This window comes from Coturnix japonica, chromosome 2, assembly GCF_054131305.1.
Source record: "Coturnix japonica strain WE chromosome 2, WE-NBRP24, whole genome shotgun sequence".
In the NCBI taxonomy this organism is placed as follows: Eukaryota; Metazoa; Chordata; class Aves; order Galliformes; family Phasianidae; genus Coturnix; species Coturnix japonica.
This window is the reverse complement of record NC_140664.1, coordinates 45,883,072-45,905,418: the sequence shown is the minus strand read 5'-3', so window position 1 is coordinate 45,905,418 and position 22,347 is coordinate 45,883,072. Positions and strand designations below refer to the sequence as shown.

Genomic DNA, 22,347 nt, shown 5'->3' with positions numbered 1-22,347 from the left:
ACTCTCTATCTGCAAAGCTACTCCCAAGGTTGTTGCAGGCAGTACCACAAAGTCTTGCAACATCCAGTCTATGCTGCACATGACCAGTGAAAAATAGGTTTTTTAACCAGACATGATTGAGACATCCAAAGTGGGAACAAATTCTGCAAGATGCTTAAGTCCATAGGAACTGAGGGCATTTAGCAGTTGAATTCACACAGTATGATATCTAAGCAGTACTTCTAGATATTTTAAGCAGTCAAACGTAAGTGGTTATGCTCAGTTTGTTTTATCCATTTTATATGTTTTAGCAAACTACATTTCTGAAGCAGCAAAGCTCTCCAATGTCTAGTCAAATCACCAGATGTAAATATGACATTTTCTTTAAAGGTATGATTTGAGGGAGCATGCTGGCTTCATTACTTTATACAGTAGGAGCAAAACACATTTGTAACATTAAAAATCTCACCTAATTCAAAAGCAATCATACACAAACAACTGAAGCAGCATGTTCTACTGAATCTTTCTGTGGGCAGGGGTATGTCAGCGCTCCATAAATCCAAATACATTTGCGTGGACTGCTACTCACTGACTTAAGCTTTGAATGCTGTTTGTGAGCAATACTTTCTACTTCTAGACTCTGTGTCATTGAAAAAGTCAGCTAATAATGAAGCTCAGAAATTAATTTATTTCAGGTGTGCTCTAACAGCCATAATCAGCTATAAATCCTTTTGCCCTATTTGCATTTACTGAATTTACCTTAATAACACTGCTGCCTAATTATGAAGCTCAGCCTAGAAGGGAACTTGCAAAATGCAATGATGCAGAAAGCTGAGGATGGTTTATTCCACTTCGTGGATTTACAACTTTCTCCTACTGCACGCTGTTTGGAACAGGCTCTATTTGTGAGGTCATTAACATGTAAACAATGTCACACTGAAGACGCATGGCAACGACCTACCACGGTAATGAAAAGTGATATTGAGTTTACTAATTCAGATAAGGGTACACAGATTGCCTTTTCTCCAACACGCAAAGGCCTGTCACAGAAATAAATGCACGGCCCTTGTTGCAATTAATTTGAATCTTGTTCTTTTAAAGCTTTACTTGTAGATTTAATTAAAGCTTTCATGCAGCACACACTTTCAGGAAGTCTCTGTGTTTAATGGCTTTTTCTCCCAAATTAAAGAAATAAGTGAAGGTTATGATTCAAAGAACAACAGGCAATCATAAAATGAAAAGCTATTCTTAATACGGCAGGCATTATCTTATTTTGACATAAGTAAATAAACAGTACTGTGGGCGTTCAAGTATACTTCCTATAATTATTGTTATATTGGAACTTTCACTATGACATCATTTTCAATTGCTTAAGATAAAATTCCTCTTTTTTGAACCTGGAGGTTTCAGCCTGAAGGTCAGCATTTTCAAAGCCCCAGCAACAGACCTTAAGTAAATATTGCAAAGAAACGGAATTACAAAACAAGCAAAAAAAAAAAAAAAAAAAAAAGCAAGATGAAAAAAGAAATTGCCTGTAGAATAAGAAAAGAATAAAGTAAAGGTAGAAGGAAGACTATGGATAAATAGATAATGAAGATAATGAGATAAAGTCCATTGTGGAGAGATAAAAGGATGGGATCATTGCAAGAACACACAGTATTGTACACACAGTAAGGTGAAGCACCTTATTCAGCACAAAAACACCACATTCCTACTGGGAACCTGTGCTAGGACTGGACATGAAACCAGAATCAGCACCTTATTCCCCTTTTTATTTTTCTTTCTTCCTTAAGCACACAGTAATCCCTGATGGCTTACAAACGTTCTCATGTGTTTCTATTCTTCTCTTGGTTGAAAATATCTTCTACAGTCATCAACTGGAGAATTTTCAAATGCAGACATGACTGTTCCCTATTTGGTAAGCAGAAAGTAAACTTCTATTGCCATTAACACCGGAATGTTACTGCTTAAGGATCACAACCTTATAATATGAGGTATGATAAACATGACAATCTCACCTTAAGGTCTGAACAAGTGCAAAACACTCAGTATTTCACCTGCTTTTGAAAATATAACACAGTCATGAACTGCAGTCCCTTTAAAGTGACCTTTTAATGGACAATTGATGAATGGGACTGTAAAATGCAAAATATATTCCTTTATACCTAAAACACAATTCAGTTTTTAAGGAAAAGTCTGTCTAGCCTGCCTAAAATGTGTTGCTTTCTGCAGCCAATATTAATACACTATTATACACACTGCCCAAATCCCTACTGGAACAAGTACTTCTGCCCAAGTACTACCATCACACAGGAGAAAAGCATACTGTCACTTTGCCCTGGGAGATGCTGGTACAACTGCTCTAAACCACATAATCCTTTCATTCCTGTATAATGGAAGGCACAGATACCCTCAATTGTGCATCCTCAAAATAAGAGGAACCAAAGAAAGAAGTAAGCACCCTCTACAGGTGCACTGAGTATAATCTAGACACCCGTGGCCCTGTGGTTCCACATCTCACTGACGTATTTGAGATTCATGATTTGCATGAGAAACCTCAGTAGATCTGGATCTGAGCTTCTGCTCCTGAAAAGAAAAATAAATGTGCTTCTTTATGCTCCATCAGCTCAGCATGCACAGGAGCAGGCAGATGCTGGCATAAGCCTGACAAAGCTCTGCTCCGTGTAGTAACTCACATTATTTGTTTCACCTCTGCAGTTAGGCTGGGATTGGAACTAACCAGAATTATGCAGGATTGTCCTGCTGTTTTCCCTTCATAGCACACACTGCAAACAGCAGTAATAACAATAAAACCATTCTAGGACAGTTGTCAGTGAAACAGAGCTTTGATTCTAATATCTATGATTAATCTTGAAAAAGTATTCTTTTTTTCTGTCTGGTCATATGGAACTGATGAAGTGCCAGACTTTGCTGTATTTGCAAACACACAGAACATACTACACTTTCCTTTTCTCCTTCTGTTTTCATGACTCATATCCACAAATCGATTACTGACATTTTGCATGTGGCTTATTGCTCTGAAATGAGGAAGGACACATCAGGCAGGTTTCTGGCATAGAGCACCTCAAATAGAGGCAGTGGGCCACAAGGCAGTAGTGGCAGCAGAAACAGTGAGGCATACTTTGTTATTCTTATAGGTCAGACTTAGGCACCTCATTGCAGACTAACAATGCCCAAGAATAATGATAGTAAAAACTGGAAATGGATGATACTAGATACTGCAGAAAGCACAGACATCACTCACTACAGCAGGGATCTAGCAGTGTAAAGGGGATCAAGGAATACTGCAGGTAAGGAAGCAAATGGAAAAGAGAGGAACAGGAGCCCAGACAAGAACATTTTCATTGTGAAATTAAATGAGAAGATTAACAGATGCTACCTTGAGTTGGATTATTATTAATCTAGCCATATTCCCTACAGGTAGGATCAACAAAGTTATTTCAGCTGAAGTATCACCCATGGGATTCAGAAGTTAGATAAAAGACTGCAGATTAGAAGCAGAAGCAAAAATATAACAACTCAGGAAAAGTTAATGTAATACTAATGACTATAACACCTCAGTGCCCCGTGCTGACATCATTCAACAGACATGAATACCTTGTTATAGTTGTTCTTATCTCTACTGCAGAAGTGATTAAGTCTGTGCTATACTGGAACAAAGAAGTCTTATTAGTCTAGATTCACTGAATGATTTTTTTTACTCTTTTTTTTTTTTTTTCCCTTCTTTTTTAATAACTTCTCTCCTGCTGGTTCTCCTAAGTCCTGGATAGATACAAAGCAACATTAACCTTGTTCCTCGTAGTCCTACTTTTGGCAGTCATCTGCTGCTGCTCGTCTCAGTACTTCATTAATCCACTTTGAAAACTAACACCTCAATCTTTTTTAAAAAAATAAAGGCCTTTAGCTGTGTAAATTATGATGTGAGTTTTGGTCTTAATATGCAGTCTATCTTCTTCACTGTTATTGTTAATGCTTTTACAGTCACACAAGAAGTGAAGGCAGGTTAAGGTTTAGAGAGAATAAGTTTTTAACGCCATTACCCCTATTATACAATAAATACAGTATTAAAATAGAGAAGAATCTCTCTACCTGGCTATTTTAAATGAAAGAACCTGAAGTCCATGTTCAGCTATAGTTAAAGAAAGTGAAATTTCAGAGTCAAAAAGGCATGGAACATACCTCTTTCCTCAGGGAATACTCTATTTTAGTCATAAAGTGATTGAAAATGGTTTACCTTATACTCCCTTTAAAACTTAATTCAACAACGATGGAGGATAACAGCAAAATCTTTGTGCCTGAATTTCTGCCAACAAAAATCGTTTATGACTGACTTAGGAACCTAATTTTAGGGAGCTACAAACAATGTCAACAGTCTAGTTGAAGAATCAGTTGAACTCTAGACTATATAGAGAAAATGGTCTATTGTGGTAAACAGGTCATACTAGCTGAACAGGACTAAGCATAGCACGGCTCAAACACAGATTAAGTCCTTTAACATACATATCTGTCCCTACCCCCTATTCCTTTCCTCTCCAGAACACATGCATCATATCCAGAATAATAAGGATGCATCTTCAGGTTTATCCTACAAGAATATAAGGAATTCACAATTTCTTTTAAACAAGTATCAGTGTTCAATTAAAATTCCTGCGTATTAGTTTAGAAAAGCAAGATGAACCTTTTCTTAATGTGGAAAGAACCAAGAGATCTTTATTTTTCCTACCGTTATGCTGGTTTCCGTGTTAAATATCTTTACTAAACAAGTGGTGTCAACTGAAATTGCCCCTTTAAGGACTGAAAAGTCTGAAAACGCATATCTCATCTGCAAATTTATTGCTTGACACTGAGGGAGCAAGAAGAGTAACAGAAAGTAATGGTGTGACCAGCATAGCAATCAATCACTTCTGATACTTTACCTAACTCTGTAGTACCCATCTACTTTGGAAAATCCACATTTGCAGCACATTACAGATTATAGTTTCTTACTCAACACAGCTGTGCTAATGCTGTTTTGAAAAGTCTGGGTAACATGAGAAGTGGTAACAGGTTTCCTGCTTGTAGGTGCTGGAACAGTAACTTGGAGTGAGTATCTAAATACATTCAGAAAGGAGAAGTGAAGCAGAGCTACCCCTCCACATGAGTAATGCGTACAATCTCTGCTGCAGCTTAGGAAGGCTATCTCTGTAGCCAGATCACTGCCCTGAGGGGGCCAAAAAAACTTCAGGAAGTGTGAATAAATAATAATAATAATAAAATCTACTTACTGGTGATCTAAGTGTTAAGGTTGTAAAACAGTATGAGTATATCCAAAAGGATCAGAATGAACAAAGTATCACTATAAAAAGAAAACTAATGACTTCAAACAGGTGGGTTTTTTTGTTTTTTGTTTTTTAATAACGTGGCATATTTTAATAAATAATAACATTATAATACTGAGATTGCAGAGTACATCTACATGAAATCTAGATACTGTGCTTGTGTACTCCAAGCATATGGCATATAGCCCAGTTATGTAATTTTCAGCTACAGGGATTTGGTCAAACACTCTCCTTGCTATTCTGAGCACAGCATATTGGCATTACAGATTTTGCCAAATGCAGCAGAACTCATGGGACATCCCCAAATGATTAAATTCTGGCTTACAAGACAATTACAGAAATCCAGCTTTACTTTGGGTTACATGAAACAAGACTATGTAACTACGCATATTTAAAGATACAGAAGAGATCATAGGCTTTGGCTAATAGATCAAACACAGCACACAGTTCATTTGCATTTTCCTGCTCAGGACTCTCCTGTACCTGGAAGAGGCAAAGTGAAGAACCTATTCTATCTCCAAAAGCAGCTGCAATTGAGAGTACAGAGCTGTTTGTAACATCCCTCAGTATTTTTCAAACTAATACCTAAACTTTGAATGTTACAACTGCCTATTTCCCAGAATTATCCAGAAATCACTGATAAGAGTTTGAACAGCACTGATTTTCTGCAAATTTCATGACTGAATATCAAGGTCATTTTGTCAATCTGCTCATCTCGTGCTTTCTGCCATAGGTCCCAGAACAACTGCACTGTTCCTATGGGCACTGGAGAAATTAGCCACAACTTAAATCTCTATACAGAGATCTAGAAATCAGCACTGAAAATCTTCTGGTGAAGTGAAAGATGACAGAGAAGACACTCTCAGGCTCTTCAGCTCAAGTCAGACATAGAAGAAATACATATTTCAAGTCATGCCCAAAGTTATCAAACTCTTGAGGAGAAAATGCTTTTATTTACATTTATATAAAAAAGCTCTATGTTTGTAGAAGTAACATTTTTGCAGGAAAATCAACTCCTTGAGTCATTTAAAAATCATTAGGTAGTAGGAGCTCTTGTTTTGTACAGTTCACTTTAGTAACATTTCAGCGCTACATCAGGCTTCTGAATTGAGATTTCTATACAGAATATGTCTGGGGAGACCTCACTGTGGCCTTCCAATATTTTAAGGAAGCGTATAAACAGGAGGGGGAACAACTGTTTAAAACCAGTCCCCTTTCTCTCTATCACCCTTGTAAAGTGGAGTTTTAGGCGAGATATTAGGAAGAAGTTTTTCACCCACAGGGTGGTGAAGCACTGGAACAGGTTGCCCAAGGAGGTTGTGGATGCCCCATCTCTGGAGGCACTCAAGGCCAGGCTGGATGTGGCTCAGGGCAGCCTGGTCTGGTGGTTAGCAACCCTGTTCATAGTAGTGGGTTGAAACTGGATGATCACCATGGTTCTTTTCACACAGGTCATTCTGTGATTCTGCATCCCTGCAATGCATTCCTGCTCTAAGTAACCTAGCTGTACGATAAGTGCTAGGTCAGACAACATCAGTTAGATTTGACACTAATCTGCCAACATGATTAATATTTTTAGGAGTACTGGGTAATAATTGTATCCCATTTGTCTGCTTTAGTACAAGTTGAAATTGCTCATAATAAGGCACAAAAATAGAATAATATTATGCACCTAACTGCTGTGCAGCCCCACTGCTGCATGAGTACTTAATTTCAGACATACCACACCATTTTGTGATCAAATTCAAAGTGAGGAACAACATAGAAAATTACATTCAAAACTTTGTATTCAAGACTTTGGACTGTACCTTGCTATGGGCAGGAGATATGCCCAGTTAATGAAGTTTTCTTAAAACACAATGTGAAGTTGCAATCTCTGATACTTGCTCTGAAATCTGAGGTATGTTTAGATCCCCATACTATCAGTGGACAGTGCCACGAGTAAACTCAGAAGTGCTGTCTTCACTCTTGAATTTGCATCCATCTACTTATGTTAGTTCCTGACTAATAATGATTAATGCCCTTCAGAGCAGACAAAGCCTCTATGTAAATCTTTGTTGGAATAGAAATCTCAGATATAAAAGTTAATGACCACTCATCAGCACAGCAATGGTTATCATCACCTCAGCAACCAGCTTGTTTCATCTGCAATTACACAACAAACTACTGCTGTATTTTTCTTTCTTGGGCCAATGTCTCTGGGGTTATACCCATCAAAAAAAGGTGCCAGGAAAGGGCAGAGTCATGTCACTGCTTGCTGACATGCCACAAAAGCCAGTCATTACAAGTGTCACTAATGACATCATCCTCATTCTTCTTTCTCCTCACCTGAATTCTATGGCTGAGTCAGAAGACACACTGCAGAGTTAATGAGCGCTGTGAATTTGCTCTAATCTTAAGAAGAACTCACACATGACTAACCACGGCCAGACAACAGAAACCTGTCTGAGGTGAAAGGTGAAAAGAAAAATACAAATGCACCAGTTCTCAGAAAAACCAAGAGTAGGAGGAAAGGTGCTGGCAGAGGCACTTCAACCCATCAACAAGAAGTATATTCTTAATAGCAGTGCTCAGCTTATCTCTGTAACATCTCCTGACTGGCTAACTAGTAAACATGAGAGAGAATGGAAATAACTCTTTGCCAAACATGCACAGCTGTAGGTCCACCTTTGATGATTCACCAGCAGCACCAGGCATCTGCCAATTTTGTCTTTTTTAATTTTAATTTAGAATGAATCTAGAAGTGGAAGCAATTGCAGTCTATGAGGGAAAAGGAGCCCATAGCACATAAGGAAAGCAGCACATGAGACAATAGTAACTATTTCAGTGCATAGAAGCTCAGTTGGATGTCACAGCTTGCACTTACAATGACTAATCAGTAAATTTGAATATGATACTCAGTATAGAGGCAGTAAATTAGCAATAGCAGAGTACTTCAAATTATGTTTCTCAAAATATAGAACATTTTATTATCCATAGCAACTTCCTCGGCTAATAATAAAATTGGAACGAATTCAGCATTTATCTAAAGATCTCCATCCATCCAATTGAATGCTGAGTAAACAGGTGTAGAATTCAGTCCAAAATATTTCCTTTTATTGTGGGCTGATCTCATCTGTTCCTTCACAAGCTTTCACTTCCCTTCTTTCTCCTGATGGGGAGCAAAGCACCACACAACCAAGGTCACAGTTTCTTTTAGAAGAGTTCACATACCCTGATGATGAAGCAATTAGGTTTGTATCACACTAACAAAGAGACAGGTCTTTTCTTGATGCCACCCTGAGAGTAACCCAAACAAAAGCAAACCCTATTCCATCCACTATTAACATTCTATGAATGCAAGACCGGGGAAAAGAAAGTTTGCATAACTTACAGAAACATCTCAGTTCACACATTTTCCACTACCAGTGGAGAAAGAGAAGAAAAAGGTATGTTCCAATTTCTTTGAATAATGAAATGGTGCTTCATTGAATGTTTCATTTCATTTTTTGACTTAGCCTTGAGACATGAATCATGTTAAAATATTAACTTAAATAAGTTTACTTGCTGTGAAAGCAACATGACTTACAAAATTAGACTATTCTGACATTTTAAAAACAACAGTTAAGTGGTCCCAAATGAATGTTTTTCTGAAGGCCTATTTCATAGGAAATAAGGTTTTTTCATCTCAGCAACAGAAACAAGATTTGAAAAACTATATCTGTAGAAGATAGAATTTTTCTGACCTTCACATTAATACAGTGCTTTAAATAACAGTTTAAAAACTGCACCATCCATAGAGTGTGCATTTATAACTCAATCTGAATTAGAAAGAAAAGGAGCAGTTCCAATACATCCTGAAGTCTCAGGGAATTTCAGCTAAGAGGTTTAAATTTTAGTTGCTTTAATTCATTTGAAGAACAGTTCTGCTTACTAAGTTTTCAACTTCAAAATAGTTCATTAATTTTTCCATAAATGAACTTTTTATGCATTTTCAATGTATTAATTGAAAAAATATTTGTTGAAAAAGTTTGGAGAGCAACTAAGAAAGGAACAAGGGAAACTTCATATTACCTTCAAATAAAAACATAACTGTGATTTATTCAACAGTATTTGACTAACAGATGTACCTGAACAGATCAAGTCTGTCTCATGCAAGTAACATCCCACCTTCAGTAACTATATGAAATTATCTTCTAGTTTCCTGTGACTTTTACAGCTGAACTTTCAAGACAAGAGCTATCTATGAGACAGCCTGCTTCTGCTGCTGGCCAATAAGATTAAACAAGCATCTCACTTTGCAATTAAACAAGACCTCTAATTGTTTTGCTAAACCAAAGACTATTGCACGTTCCCTTGTACTTGGAAAGTGAGAGAAGGGGAAAAGCTTCTGAGATAGATTCTCTAACTTCACAGAAGAACCCTTCTCAGTCAAGGGGAATGAAAGGCTTTGGGTAAATAAAGAACCATGTGACAGTATTACTGAGGATGGTATCGGAATGACGCTTTACCCACTGAAAGTTTTTAGTGGTCACTCCCTTTAAATCCACCCCAGTAACATTAACTCAAGACATTTATGCATAACTGTTATTCATGAAGAATAATATGTACCCAGCAACAAATGGAAATGCTTGTACATGTGTAACCGATGCTATAATTTCATCACAACAAATAAGAAAGAAACCAGTGAATAAATTCAAAAAAACTGTTATGTAGGCATTAAAATTTCTCATATGCATAGTGGTGACATTGACAGCTACTACTCTGAACTGAGAAGATTCATTACATAAGTATTCAAATGACTCTGAAGAACAATTGCAGGCACAGAAACTTCTGTAAAACTAAATACTTCATTACATTACTGACTATGTTGTTTTCATCTTTTTATCTTGGTAGCACTTTAAAAGCTTTCATAAAGGAACTTTCAATATTAGCATTCACTACTTATGCATGGAACAACATGGCAGAAAGAGTGTCTCTGATGTCAAAGAAGTTACTTACAGGTAGTAAGTGTAGGAGTGATAGCTTCTTCTGCCATGATGGTGGAAGGATTAGGCAGTGGTGGAAAAGATGAAATGGAAGGAAAGAAAAGCCAAATATTAATGTATGAAAAATCAAGATGAAACCGAGACCTGAACTGATGACACAAACAGAAGGTAGCAAGAATGCTTATCTGGGCATATCATGCACCATGTCTGGAACAAATAGAAGACATATCCATCTCCATAAAACTTTAAGCAATACAATACATAACACACCTCCAACCATTAAGTCAAACCACTTCAAGGCACATCCAAGTAACATTAAACATTTAACGTACACTTATCTTCACATATAATATGGACTCTGACAAATGAAGTGATAAAATGTCTTCAGTTTAGATTTCAACTGGATTGAGAATAGTGATACATGTACTCTGAATGTTAGTTTTAACTACAAGGAACTCCAGAGTATGTATTATATAGCTTCTCTTCCAGTCATAATACAATAGAATTTTTGGACACCCTGTCCTTTACTTAAGGTAAATCAGTTCTGCTGTTGACATGACTAAGACTTGCTTCCACAGACGGAAAAAACCAATAGTGACAGAGAAATAACTTCCAGCTTTTAAAATAGCTAATTAAATTCTGAAGAAAAAGTTACTTGGAGGTGCTTTCTATCTAAAGCTATATCCATAATAATTATTCCAACTGCTTTTTAAGTTACTTAACATTAAGAGAAAATTTCCCCTGTTATCACACAAGCAGAAAGGCTATATCTAGAAAATAATTTCAGCCAGTAAAGGTATTTCCCCACATGGCAAAGGAAACAGTAAGACTTGATCCTGTATCCCTGTTATTTCTGCCTAATTGAGTGTCACAAAGAGCTGGAGACCTAGCACCACCATCCTAAGAAACAGGCATCCCTCCAGTCATTCCTGTGTTACCTCTTACAGACCCTCCACCCAGACATGCACTGCATAAGCACAAAGTATACCTGCCCTCCAGCTATGCTTTTCTGCTTTACATCTCTCTCTCCCTCAGTTACAAGTCTCCTGCAAGTAGGACTGCAACTCTCCAAAAGGGCTAAGATCCAACCCAAATGAATTCTATATACTGTCTGTAATTAAAAAGAGGCTCGAGATCTTACAAAACTTCAGAGCTTAATGTCAAATAGCATTCACATGTTGGTAAGATAAAAGACTGAAATGAACCATGTAGGCATTAGCAATTTTTAAGCACATATATACAGCCTCTGACTACAGAAGGAAACATGTAAACAGGCCTTGCAAAGGCCTATAACTAATGTTAACTTGCCTCTAGCTACATGCTTCAGGCATCCCTTTGAAAACTAGGCTTTCATCAAATTTTCTCTCTCATCTTCTTTGTGTGAAGATGCCGTTAGAAATGTTTCCCAGTTTTTATTCCCATTTTTCTGATGAAACAGTATTGTTCAAACACAAGAGGCTACATAGTGAATATTTAATCACGTGGCAACCTGCAAAAACGTACACCTGTTAAAAATGAGTTTTAAGAGATGCCTAAGAACAAAGTAAAGGAAAAACTGAAGAAATATCCATACAGTTCGTCCACCACAATATATTCCATTGCCTTCAGTAATGGGCACAGAATCAGGTCATACCAAAGCAGTTCAAGCTACCTGATCTATTAGCAAGGTGTTGCCTTCATATCTTCGTCACTTGTAATTACATTCCCTTGCCCTTCTTTTTCAGAACTCATTCTCCTGCTCTCATTTAGAATCTCATGACATTGCCAACACTATTTCTTGCCATATGTTGCAATTGCAGAGATTTAGTGTAATTAGTGCAAATGTTCTCATACTTCTAAAAGATGTATAATAATTTGAGAAACAACAATAAATACAATTAATCAGAGAAGCACTGCTTGTACTTACAGGCAAAATTCTGCCAAATATGTTAAAGAGATGAATTATGCTGTGTGGAAAAAAATTGAGCATCCAGGAACTTAAATTTGTCTGAAAATGTCCCATTAAAAATTTGTACAAGATGAGAAAAATTACAAATCTCAAGCTCCAGTTATTTTTAGATTGTTACCATTATGAGACTTTCCATATAAAAACCCAGGACAAGCAGCAGCGTAGTTTTTAATTATCAAGAATAACAGAAGGATAATAGAAAGATAATAGGTAATGGGGAAAGAACAAACAAAAAACAAAAAAAAGAGATGAAACCTGTAGGAAAAATCATTTAGTTTTACCAAGTTTTAGATTCACAAATTCCCAGGCCGCATGTAAAAGTGCCATTCCTAACGGAACAGATTTAGCATTTTAAAGAGATGAGAAAAAGTTCCATTTTACTTCCTACATAATGTATGCAAATGTATCCTCTCCATATGTATGAAAAGTGCAGAAAAGTCTCTGTAGAAGAACGCGACGCAAATAATTTGGCCAAAATTGGCCAAATTCTCTTCAAGGAACCAAGTGCTTTTAAGCCACTTTCCGCTAAAGTGGTTATTTTATGTCAATAGGCTGTTCCTATATACAATGATAAATAAGCTCTTTCACATCCTTTGGAACTGACAACATAACTACATTTCATAAATATTACTTGTACAATAAGGCCTCACTATAAAATATTACTAGAATAACACAGGTGGTTGAAAGATTGTCTTACTATATGAAGAAACTTCTGGAACTGTGTAATTTTCACACTGATTTCTTTAATTATCTCCTTTTTGTAGCTGATCTTGAGGGAAAAAACAGGAGGGCACTTGGAGAAAACTGGAGCTTCCCTTCAGTCCTATTATCTCCAATTTCCATCCTAACTGCTTGAAATTGTTGGCAAAGGTGTTCAGCTGAACAGCCTGATTTACTACTAGGGAATTAGACCAATGCATTCCCTGCTCAGCTCCAGCGCATACAAAAGCATTCCTTACCCATTGCCAAGAACCTTAAACAGATGCCACAGTTACATACACTAGAAGCTACTGGAAGGCTCAGACATAAAGACACTTGGAAACTAAAGACAGGCACAAGAAAATAAGAGCTTTATGGAGAAAAACAAATGATCAGCCACATTCCGTTCTACAACTGAAACAGAAGCCAACATAAAATTTTAATAACTGCTTGCTTATTGCGGTTCCACTGCAGGAACAAGAAGGAGCCCTGAAAGAAACCATCACCCCAAAGACATATATATTTCTAAGCAAACTTCAGAACAATAGATCTAATTTTTCAGCTTCTACATTTCTTTATGAAGTTAGCTGAAATAGAATATAGAAGAAAATCTACCCCCCCACACAAAAAAAACCCAACCAAACAAAAAAACAAACAGCCAACAAAAAACAAACAACAAAGAAAATAATAAAATAAGGTTCTGATTTCTTTAAGTCTTGATTTAATTGCCATTGCTTTCACAAAGGCTGTAGGAGCAGTCCTTTTTTTCCTTTGCTGTACTTTAATTTGACCAAAAGGTGAACCTGCTGCATTATTTATTTATTTATTTTTAAATTGTCGAAGATTAGTAAAGGTCAAGGGCCCTGCCTGAAATTTTACATTCAAGATCAGATATAAAATCCCTTTTACTGCAAAGTAATGTGCTGGTAATGTGTATTGGTTTCTGTTGACTTTGTGTTAACTCATACATGAGAAATTTAGAGCACAACTACAGGAAGAGGAAAGCCTCCCAGCTTCCCTCCACAGGGAAGAATAATCATATTGATATGACTATATTAGTATCAGGAATAGCTTGCAGACTACTACTTTATGTGACACCTTTATGCAGGGAAGAGCTTGAATGAATAAAAATAGAACAGCACAGATAAAGATCTCCAAACAATCAAGTGGAAGGAAAGCCAGAAAGCCCTAACAATGTTATTCCAACCCAGATGACAAGCACACAAACCTGGTTTACTTTAGTCAAAGAGCAAGGGTCCTTACAGCAAATGTATTAGTGTCCTTGCTATTTCTACCCTCAAAAGTGACTCCACATTGAATAGGCTGCCTAAGCTGTGACCCAGTTTACAAACATTCTTCTGGTACTTCAGAAGACCATTATATAACGCAATAAACAGAGATGACTAATATCTAGCGGTGTTTGTAGAACTTTTCCACATACAGCTATACTACAGGAACCACATGCAAAGCATATCTGTGTTGCACTGAACATTTTGCTTTGAGCACTGGCCTAGCTTTTTAAGTACATAATTAATACCAAAGAAGTTGATTTGTTGAAAGGCTGTGGTGCTTGATACCAAACACAGTGACTGTCTGCTGGCATAACTTAAGTGACTGGTAAAGGCCTATGGTGGCTGAAGACATGGTTATAACATACAAAGCAAATGCTTTCCCAGTCTCTTGACTACTGAAAAAACAGTTTGAAATGATGTTAATTTACTGCTTGAACCCTCAGAGATGGTAAATGTACTCTGCTGGTGAGATCTGTAGATCACAACTAGAATCACAAAATCATCCGAGTTGGAAAAGGTGATCTTGTCCAACTCCTCCACAACGAACAGGGACACTACAGCTAGATCAAGTTGCTCAAGATCCCTGTCCAACCTGAACTTGAATGTCTCCAGAAATGGGGCTTTCACAGCATCTTAGGGCAGACTGTTGCAATGCTTCACTATCCTTATTGTGAGAAAAAAAAAAAATAAAAAAATCTTATATTCAGTCTAAATCTCCCCTCTCTTATAAGTCTGAAACTATTTTCCATGGTCTTATGTCTAACCCTGCTAAAGTGTCTGTCCCCATCTTTCTTATAGCCCATCTTCAGATACTGAAAGGCCATATCTTCAGGGCCTCCACAAAGCATTCTCCTCTTCAGGCTGAACAGCCCCAGCTCTCTTAGCTTATCTTCACGAGGAAGTGTTCCTCCCCCCTACCCTTGGATCATTTTTGTGGCCTTCCTCTGGATGCCCTTCAACAGGCTGATGAACCTCCTGTACTGAGGACTCCACATCTCGATGTAGCGCTCCAGGTGAGGTCTTGCTATTGCAGAGTGGAGGGCCCCCATACTTCATTTGACGCAGCCCAGGATACAGTTGACTTTCTGGGCTGTGAGTGTACATTGTTGTCTTTTGTCCATCTTGCCATCTCCCATATCCTCTTCATCAGGGCTGTGCTCTATCCTTTGTTTCCCAGCTAGCAGTGACAGTGGAGATGACCCAAGCACAAGATGTCATGCCTGCTTTGCTTTCATGAGGTTCTCCTGGGCATACCACTTGAGCCTGTTTAGGTCTCTGGATGACATCCCATCCCTGAGGTGTGCCTACAAGGACTCATTTCAGTGAAAGGATGAATAACAGACAGCACGTTCCTTGGGATATGCCTTGGGAGAATGGGATGTGAATGTGATATTGCTGCAGCCAATTGCAAACACAGCAAGTTTCTGAGCATGCAGATTTGGCATGGTAAATCCTAGCACTGTAACACTAAGAGCCTGCTCATAACAATGCAGTAAGGAAAGTGGTTCTCAAAGGAAAGGCGCCATTGAGGTCCTAGCTGCTATTTTACTTTCTGATCAGTTCATCACTCCAGTAAAGCTCCCGATAAAGTATATGAAATACAATGACAAACTGCAGTAGTCAAATGATATGCTACATTGAAAAGATTGTTTCATGAAGTAGCACCTAAAGTATTGTAAAACTGCAAAAACAATGCAGGTACAATAAGACTTTGGGATGATTTATGCACTTTCTTTAAATGCATAATGTATACACAGTAACTGAACCAAGGAGAAATCATAGGGGCTCTCAGTAGCATACTGAATTAATGCACCAATAACAACCTATTGAATAATTGGTCCATTTTTATGTTTAAATTGTGAGCATAAATGTATTCAAGACCTTCTATTATACAGCATCTGCTTTAGAGGTCTGGGACACAATAGACCTATCTCCTGATACTCTCATTAAAGCCTAGTCACATCCTTGTTACACAGATGAGCCATTTTTACTCGTTAATATTCACCTCAACTCATTTTATAGTTTGTTTCATTCAAGGCTACAGCATGATTCTGGGACATGTTAAATTTATTGGTATATATGCAATGGAGTTGTGCATATTTGGAAACGAGAGTTCCTGGACTTGTACTTCCAATAGTTTCACCTCTTCACAAGCAGATTTATTTCAAACCCTGAAGAAGCTCACATAACACACTTTCTTCCTAACAACAGAATTATTATGAGTCGTAATTACTGCACTATGATAGACAGAAGGAAACAAGCACCCTCCTGCATTAACATCCAGATGCTTAAGATTCAAACCTTCATGCCTCTAGCAATTAGATTTTCAAAGAGCTCTTCCCTAGAGAGGGAAGCAAGAGCCTGTATAGCATTCATTCAGCCACAGACCCTGACAACTCATTTGGGTCACTTTTGCAATTCTCACCCTTTGAGACAAAGAAGAACTTGTGCCTCATGTTTGAACATATTCTAACTTTGATGCATATACTTAAGGAGACTCAGAAGGGGAAGAGAGAGAATGATGAATGGTGGTCAGGAATTACATGAAGGACTGGCCAGACAATGCAACAAGCCTTCCTCACTGCATGCCAAGTGCTGCCTCTAGCCCTACAGAGAACTTTGGGAGTTCAACTGTTAAAACAGGAGGTCTGAATGATACAGGGAATCAGAATTAGGAAGAAAAAAAAAAAAAAATTGAAAAAAAAAATTAGAACAGATTTCAACTCTGCTGCACTGCACTTTGTTGAGGTTTGGTTATAGGGCCTATTTTGCTCCAGCCAGACTTACTTCAGGGCTTAAGCCTTTGTCTCTTCTGCATAGCAATTCTTGACCCCTCTCCCTACCCTTTATCATGACATAGCCCTCTGCCCCAGCTACAGCTCAATTTTCCCTCCTACCTCATAGACCTATTTTTGTCTTCAAGGGAAGTGAAAAGCAGCTACCTGCTTAGCCCACCCTGAGGCACTGCCAAGCAGCTGCCTCCTTCCCCACACACCTTCTCAAAGAATTCCAGGCAGCTCAGGGTTTTGGACTACCTCAGACCTGCCAAACTAGTTATCGTACAATCAAACTACAGCCTTGCAGTGAGCAGAAACAGGCCAAGACTGTTTGCAAAAGAAGAAAAGGGGGTAATACCAGGTGCACAGCAAGGAGGAAGGGTGGCTATGGAACAGTAGGATGACTACGATAGATACATATTAAGAATTAGTGACTCAGGCCCTCTCCACAGCTTACATTCATTCTCAACTCCACCTCTACAGCTGCAAATCTCATGTCCCTCAAGATATAACCTAAAGCCTTGACCTTGCCTGCTAATGAATTTCACCCAATCTTGACTTCTATCTTCACAAAGGTTTTTTTTTCTTACATATGCCACGTCCCTTGCCACAAGATATTTCAACATTTTCCCCCCTATTATAATGTTGAAAAAACCCAAGCAGACTTCACAGCCTTACACCTCTAACGTTACAGCAGTTTTCATATGACTTTCAAGTCAGAACAATCTCAATATACGTCTGCATTGAACTGACATTTGGAAACATTCAGTACCACCACATTTTCATTTGTTTTCAGGGAACAACGTTTATGCCAAGCAATACAGACCCTATTCTTAGCACAAATTACCTTAGCTCTAGCTTCTGACTGAGGCTTTCTTTTATGTTCAAGAATGAAATTATATCTAACTTTGAGCTGATCTGCTGGATAGAGCGGAAACTCACCCTTAAAGGATAGAGATGCTGTTCTATTATTAAAGTCCATCATGCAGTACTAATGCACAAAGTGCTAGAATCATTAACCTTGAGCTGTTTTTCTTTTATAACAAAGCCACAAATATTAATTCATAGAAAATGCTGTAGAAAGAAACAAATGCTGTGGTTTTATAAAATCTCAACAAAGCTTTGAAGGATGTGAGGGACCATTATTTCCTAAATTGTGACAAGGGACACAAAGGTGGCTGGAAACTTATGCCAGTATCAGATTGAGAACTGTTGTAGGAGATGCTATGATATGAACGTGTACATAAAAAATATCTACTAATTACTCACCTTTTCTTCATTACCAACACAACCCCAAGAAATATAATGACGAACAGCAAGATGCCTGCAATAACTCCAGCAATTTTAACAGTATGGTCAGTCTGCTTCTCAGGCTCTGGGTCTGGCTTTCGAGTAGCAGCCCCTGTGGAATGTATAAAAGGAGGAGAAAGAAAAAAAATAAGGTTGTTACTCTTCCCATTTTTATATTCTTAACTTACTGATGTCGTTAATCTTAACCAGAACCAACAGATATCAATTTGTGATCTTCCTAGGAAAAAAAAAATCCTACTTTCACATGCATTGACAGGAATATAATTTTTAATATTGTTTCCTGACATTGCTGGACCACAACACAGGTAGGATATCACAGCCAGTCCTGACCCTTTTGTAAAAGCTTTTTCACTGATTCACAAATTTCTATATTTTTATTATCTCTTCTGGCTCTCCTTTCTCTCTGCCATTTAGAAACTTACTCACAACACAATAATTCTCTTAAGCCTTTATCCAAATTTGATTTGCTGGAACCTTTTCCTCAATTATTTTTCATAAATGAAGCTGTAATTCCATAATATATTAGCTTAAACACCTGGAAAAGTGAGATAAGCTCATTTACCATGCATTTCACCCACAATTGTTTTTTTACACAATAGACTTTTTTTTTTGCCTTTGGAAATCTAAATCTAGGTCACATCTGGTAGGCAAAAAGACTCCTAAACAATTTATTCACAAAGTGGGAAGCAGCTGATGATCACACCACTGGCACCCACATTTAATATCTGTTTAAATGAGATAACCAGTGCCTTACAGCATCTACTGTCTTAGCTCTTTCAGCTTCTCCATTTAAAAAAAAAAAACACATCATTTGTACTGTTTACTGTATAATGTGATGGAACGTCAAATCCATGTCTGATGAAATATCCATTTCCTCTACTAAATGAGTTCAGGTTGAAAAAATGTTAAGGAAGCAACATTTAATTCACTAAACTGAATTTATTTTTTTTTTATGAACTTCAATTTTTTTTTTTTTTTTTAAATCAAAATGTGACAGTATTCATCATTTGAGGCACCCTGCCATAACACAGACACGGGGATTTACGTACCACCCTCCTGCTATAGCTTTTCTTGGGAAGGAGAAAGGTGGACTGAAGTCTAACTTAAGTGTAGTATTTTCAGACCACATTTTTTATCTCACTGCCCAGGTTACACAAAGTTTTGGAAAGCATAGAAGTATTTTATTTCATTCTTCATCTCCATTTCTGGAAAGAGAGCAAGTGGGTGATCAATTTCAGAGAATTTTTACATGCAAAACTAAGATGAAAAATTTCTAATGTTCTAAGACACAAGCAGGATATTCTAGGATGGTTGTTCTGATTGCCCGCTGTTACACAATGTCTTCAAAATTCCACTAGGAACACATGGAAAACCTGGCAATTGCTACTGGTGCCATAAAATGGGTGTTAACACACAATCAAAAACATATCTAGAGCTAACTGTGAGTACCAGTTTTTTTGAAATAATCAGGCCATGGCTCTTCGTGTGAGTGGCAAGTCAGAGAAGGTGATCTGCTACACATCAGTGTCCATTCCCAAAAGAGCATAAGTTCTATAGTAATGAATTACAATTCTGTATTAATAAAATTCTTATTCTAAATTTGCAGTCATAACAGACTCTATCCCAATATTTCCTTCTGTGCATATGCATGAAATTCTGCTATAAACAGTTCTGTTTTTAATTTCCTTGAGTCATGCATAAATGACTTTAAAACTCATATCGCTCAAAAGTGTTGAAGATATTTAGAAAGCATCCACTGTATCTTCTTGAAAAAGGCAGCTGCTGAATTGGACTTGACAAAGAGGAAGCAGCGAACCAAACACTGTGATGCAAAAAGCAGGAGATGAGAAGGACATCACAGTGCTCTTTTGAACTTAAGACCCAAACAAAGAAGAATGCAAAGACAACAAGAAGCAACACCATTTCAGGTATAATTTTTAACACTCATTCCTTCCACTGTCTCTTCATAATCATCTACTTCACTCTACTGGAACACTTACAGTAACACCTACTTAAAATCTGCCTTATGGTTTCCTTACATCATTTAAAGACTTCAGTGTGACTTTTGGGATGCTCAGTATTAAAATAAATGAAGGCACCCTTGCACCATTTTAACATACAGCTCAACTATCCTATCCATTTTATCTCATTGTCCTGTATCTCTGTGATACATGACTCTCATTTCATTAGAAATGACTAGAGTTGCACAGTGCAGAGATAATATCAGTCATATTCAGAATTCAAACATTTTCTTCATACATTGGAGCACAACTTTCAGGAAATCCCTTCACTGACACAAAGCATTACCCACTGGGTAACATATATATATATATATATATATATATTACCCCAGTGGGTAATGCTATATATATATAACATATATATATATATATCCTATATATATATAGGATCCATATATATACATATATATATGTGTAGGATCCACCTCTAACACAAGCACTCAAAACAAAATGTACACAAGAAGAAATACAAAGCCGAACATTAGGACACCTAAGCTCCCATACTGCATCATATAAGGATTATCAAATTGAGTAATCATCAGAAATTTTAAAGAAAAGCATATGTAATGCTGCTCTGAGGAAAAAAAAGAATTGTTTATCACCACAATGTACTCAGCCTGACTCGCAGAAAAGATTGTCTTAGCCTAGAAGTATATTGTACGACATTCCATTTAAAAACCATCTACAATAAAGTATTATGAGGAAAGATACAGCTATTGACTAAGTTCTCATCTGGTCTCATTCAGCATCTCATTCATCCACTGAATGTTCTTACTGCCAGCTGGTCTGACAGTCCACTTGGGTAAAAGAACAACATTTGCCACTATTCACTTTGCTTGAACACATATCTTAAAACATATATGTATATGTATATATGTGTATAATTATTATTAGAAATTCTGGATCAACATCCTCTCCATTTTTTATTTAAAACTGTTTATTCCCTTAGTGTACCACAGTTTTACTTAGAATCAATTATTTTATTTTATTTAAGATTTTATCTGTTGCATCCCGCCCCATTCTTTAGGTCTAGCATAGTTTGGTTTTATTTTGACAGCAGGCAGACACTGAAGAGCCAGCATCTGCAGCAGTGAAATCTGCATCCATTTCTTTGGTGCAGCAACCAATTCTGAACCCTCCACAAATTAAAAGCTCTCCAAATTTACCTCCAGTGAACACTGTCAAGCATTTTTCAAGACTGAAGTTCCCGCTGACACTGCCTTTTTATTCAATAGGGTTTTGTTGTCATTAATCCATATCACCTAGTATCATGTTCAAGAGCTGCTGCCTCAACTCTCTGACAGCTATTTAATAGATGTGGGTTTAACATTATGTGCTGTACATAAGTACACTACCTAAAAGTTTCATTTTATTTCTTTGTTTCCAGTCTGATAGGTAGATTTCGGTCTAGACCAATAATTCATCTCTCATCTTATAATTACCTAACTGACTTTTAATCTGTAGGCACACCAGGATTTACACTGGCATTACAGAGAGGAAGGCAAACAATGCATAAGGGGATGGAAGACACTAGAAGCAGTAGTTCTGAAATTAATGTTACCATTTAACAGACTGTAATGGCAATTCATGCTTTTAGTTTTGTTTGTATGTTTCCAAGAGAGACTTCAGAAAAGTCTTTCTGAAAGCTTAAAAAATGGCTATTTGATTTTTTCTTTACTGTACCACCATTCTAAAAATCTTTGCAAAATGTAACCTTTCTTTAAAGCAATGGTATTAAATATGCACTATTGTATTGTGATATTATAGCTGTTTCAAGCAATTTGTTTGATACAGCAATCTTAAAATCCCTTGCTTAAGCTAGAGGATTAAAAAATACACATCATCAAGACCAGTGGACTCCTGCATCTCCAGCAGAGTATCTGTTTTTAATCATAAAACAGTTTGTGCTGGAAGGGACCTCAAAGCCCACCCAGTCCCACCATGTGCCATAGGCAGGGCTGCCCCCCAGCAGCTCAGCTGCCCAGGGTCCCATCCAACCTGGCCTTGAGCACCT

The 22,347-nt window shown here is 37.4% G+C and overlaps 1 protein-coding gene across 7 annotated transcripts in view; it reads right to left on the bottom strand.

The window, feature by feature from the left end:
* Positions 1 to 22,347, bottom strand: part of PTPRM (protein tyrosine phosphatase receptor type M) — a 432,075-nt gene that overhangs the window by 130,794 nt on the left and 278,934 nt on the right. For 4 of the 7 annotated variants that reach the window (XM_015855342.3, XM_032442648.2, XM_085539701.1 and 1 more), the window contains one exon: positions 18,271 to 18,403. In XM_015855342.3, coding sequence (XP_015710828.2) covers positions 18,271 to 18,403 — 133 coding nt within the window. Of the gene's footprint in view, positions 1 to 10,298; positions 10,329 to 18,270; positions 18,404 to 22,347 lie in introns of all 7 variants that reach the window. The other 3 variants (XM_015855338.3, XM_015855340.3, XM_085539700.1) reach the window with 1 other exon arrangement.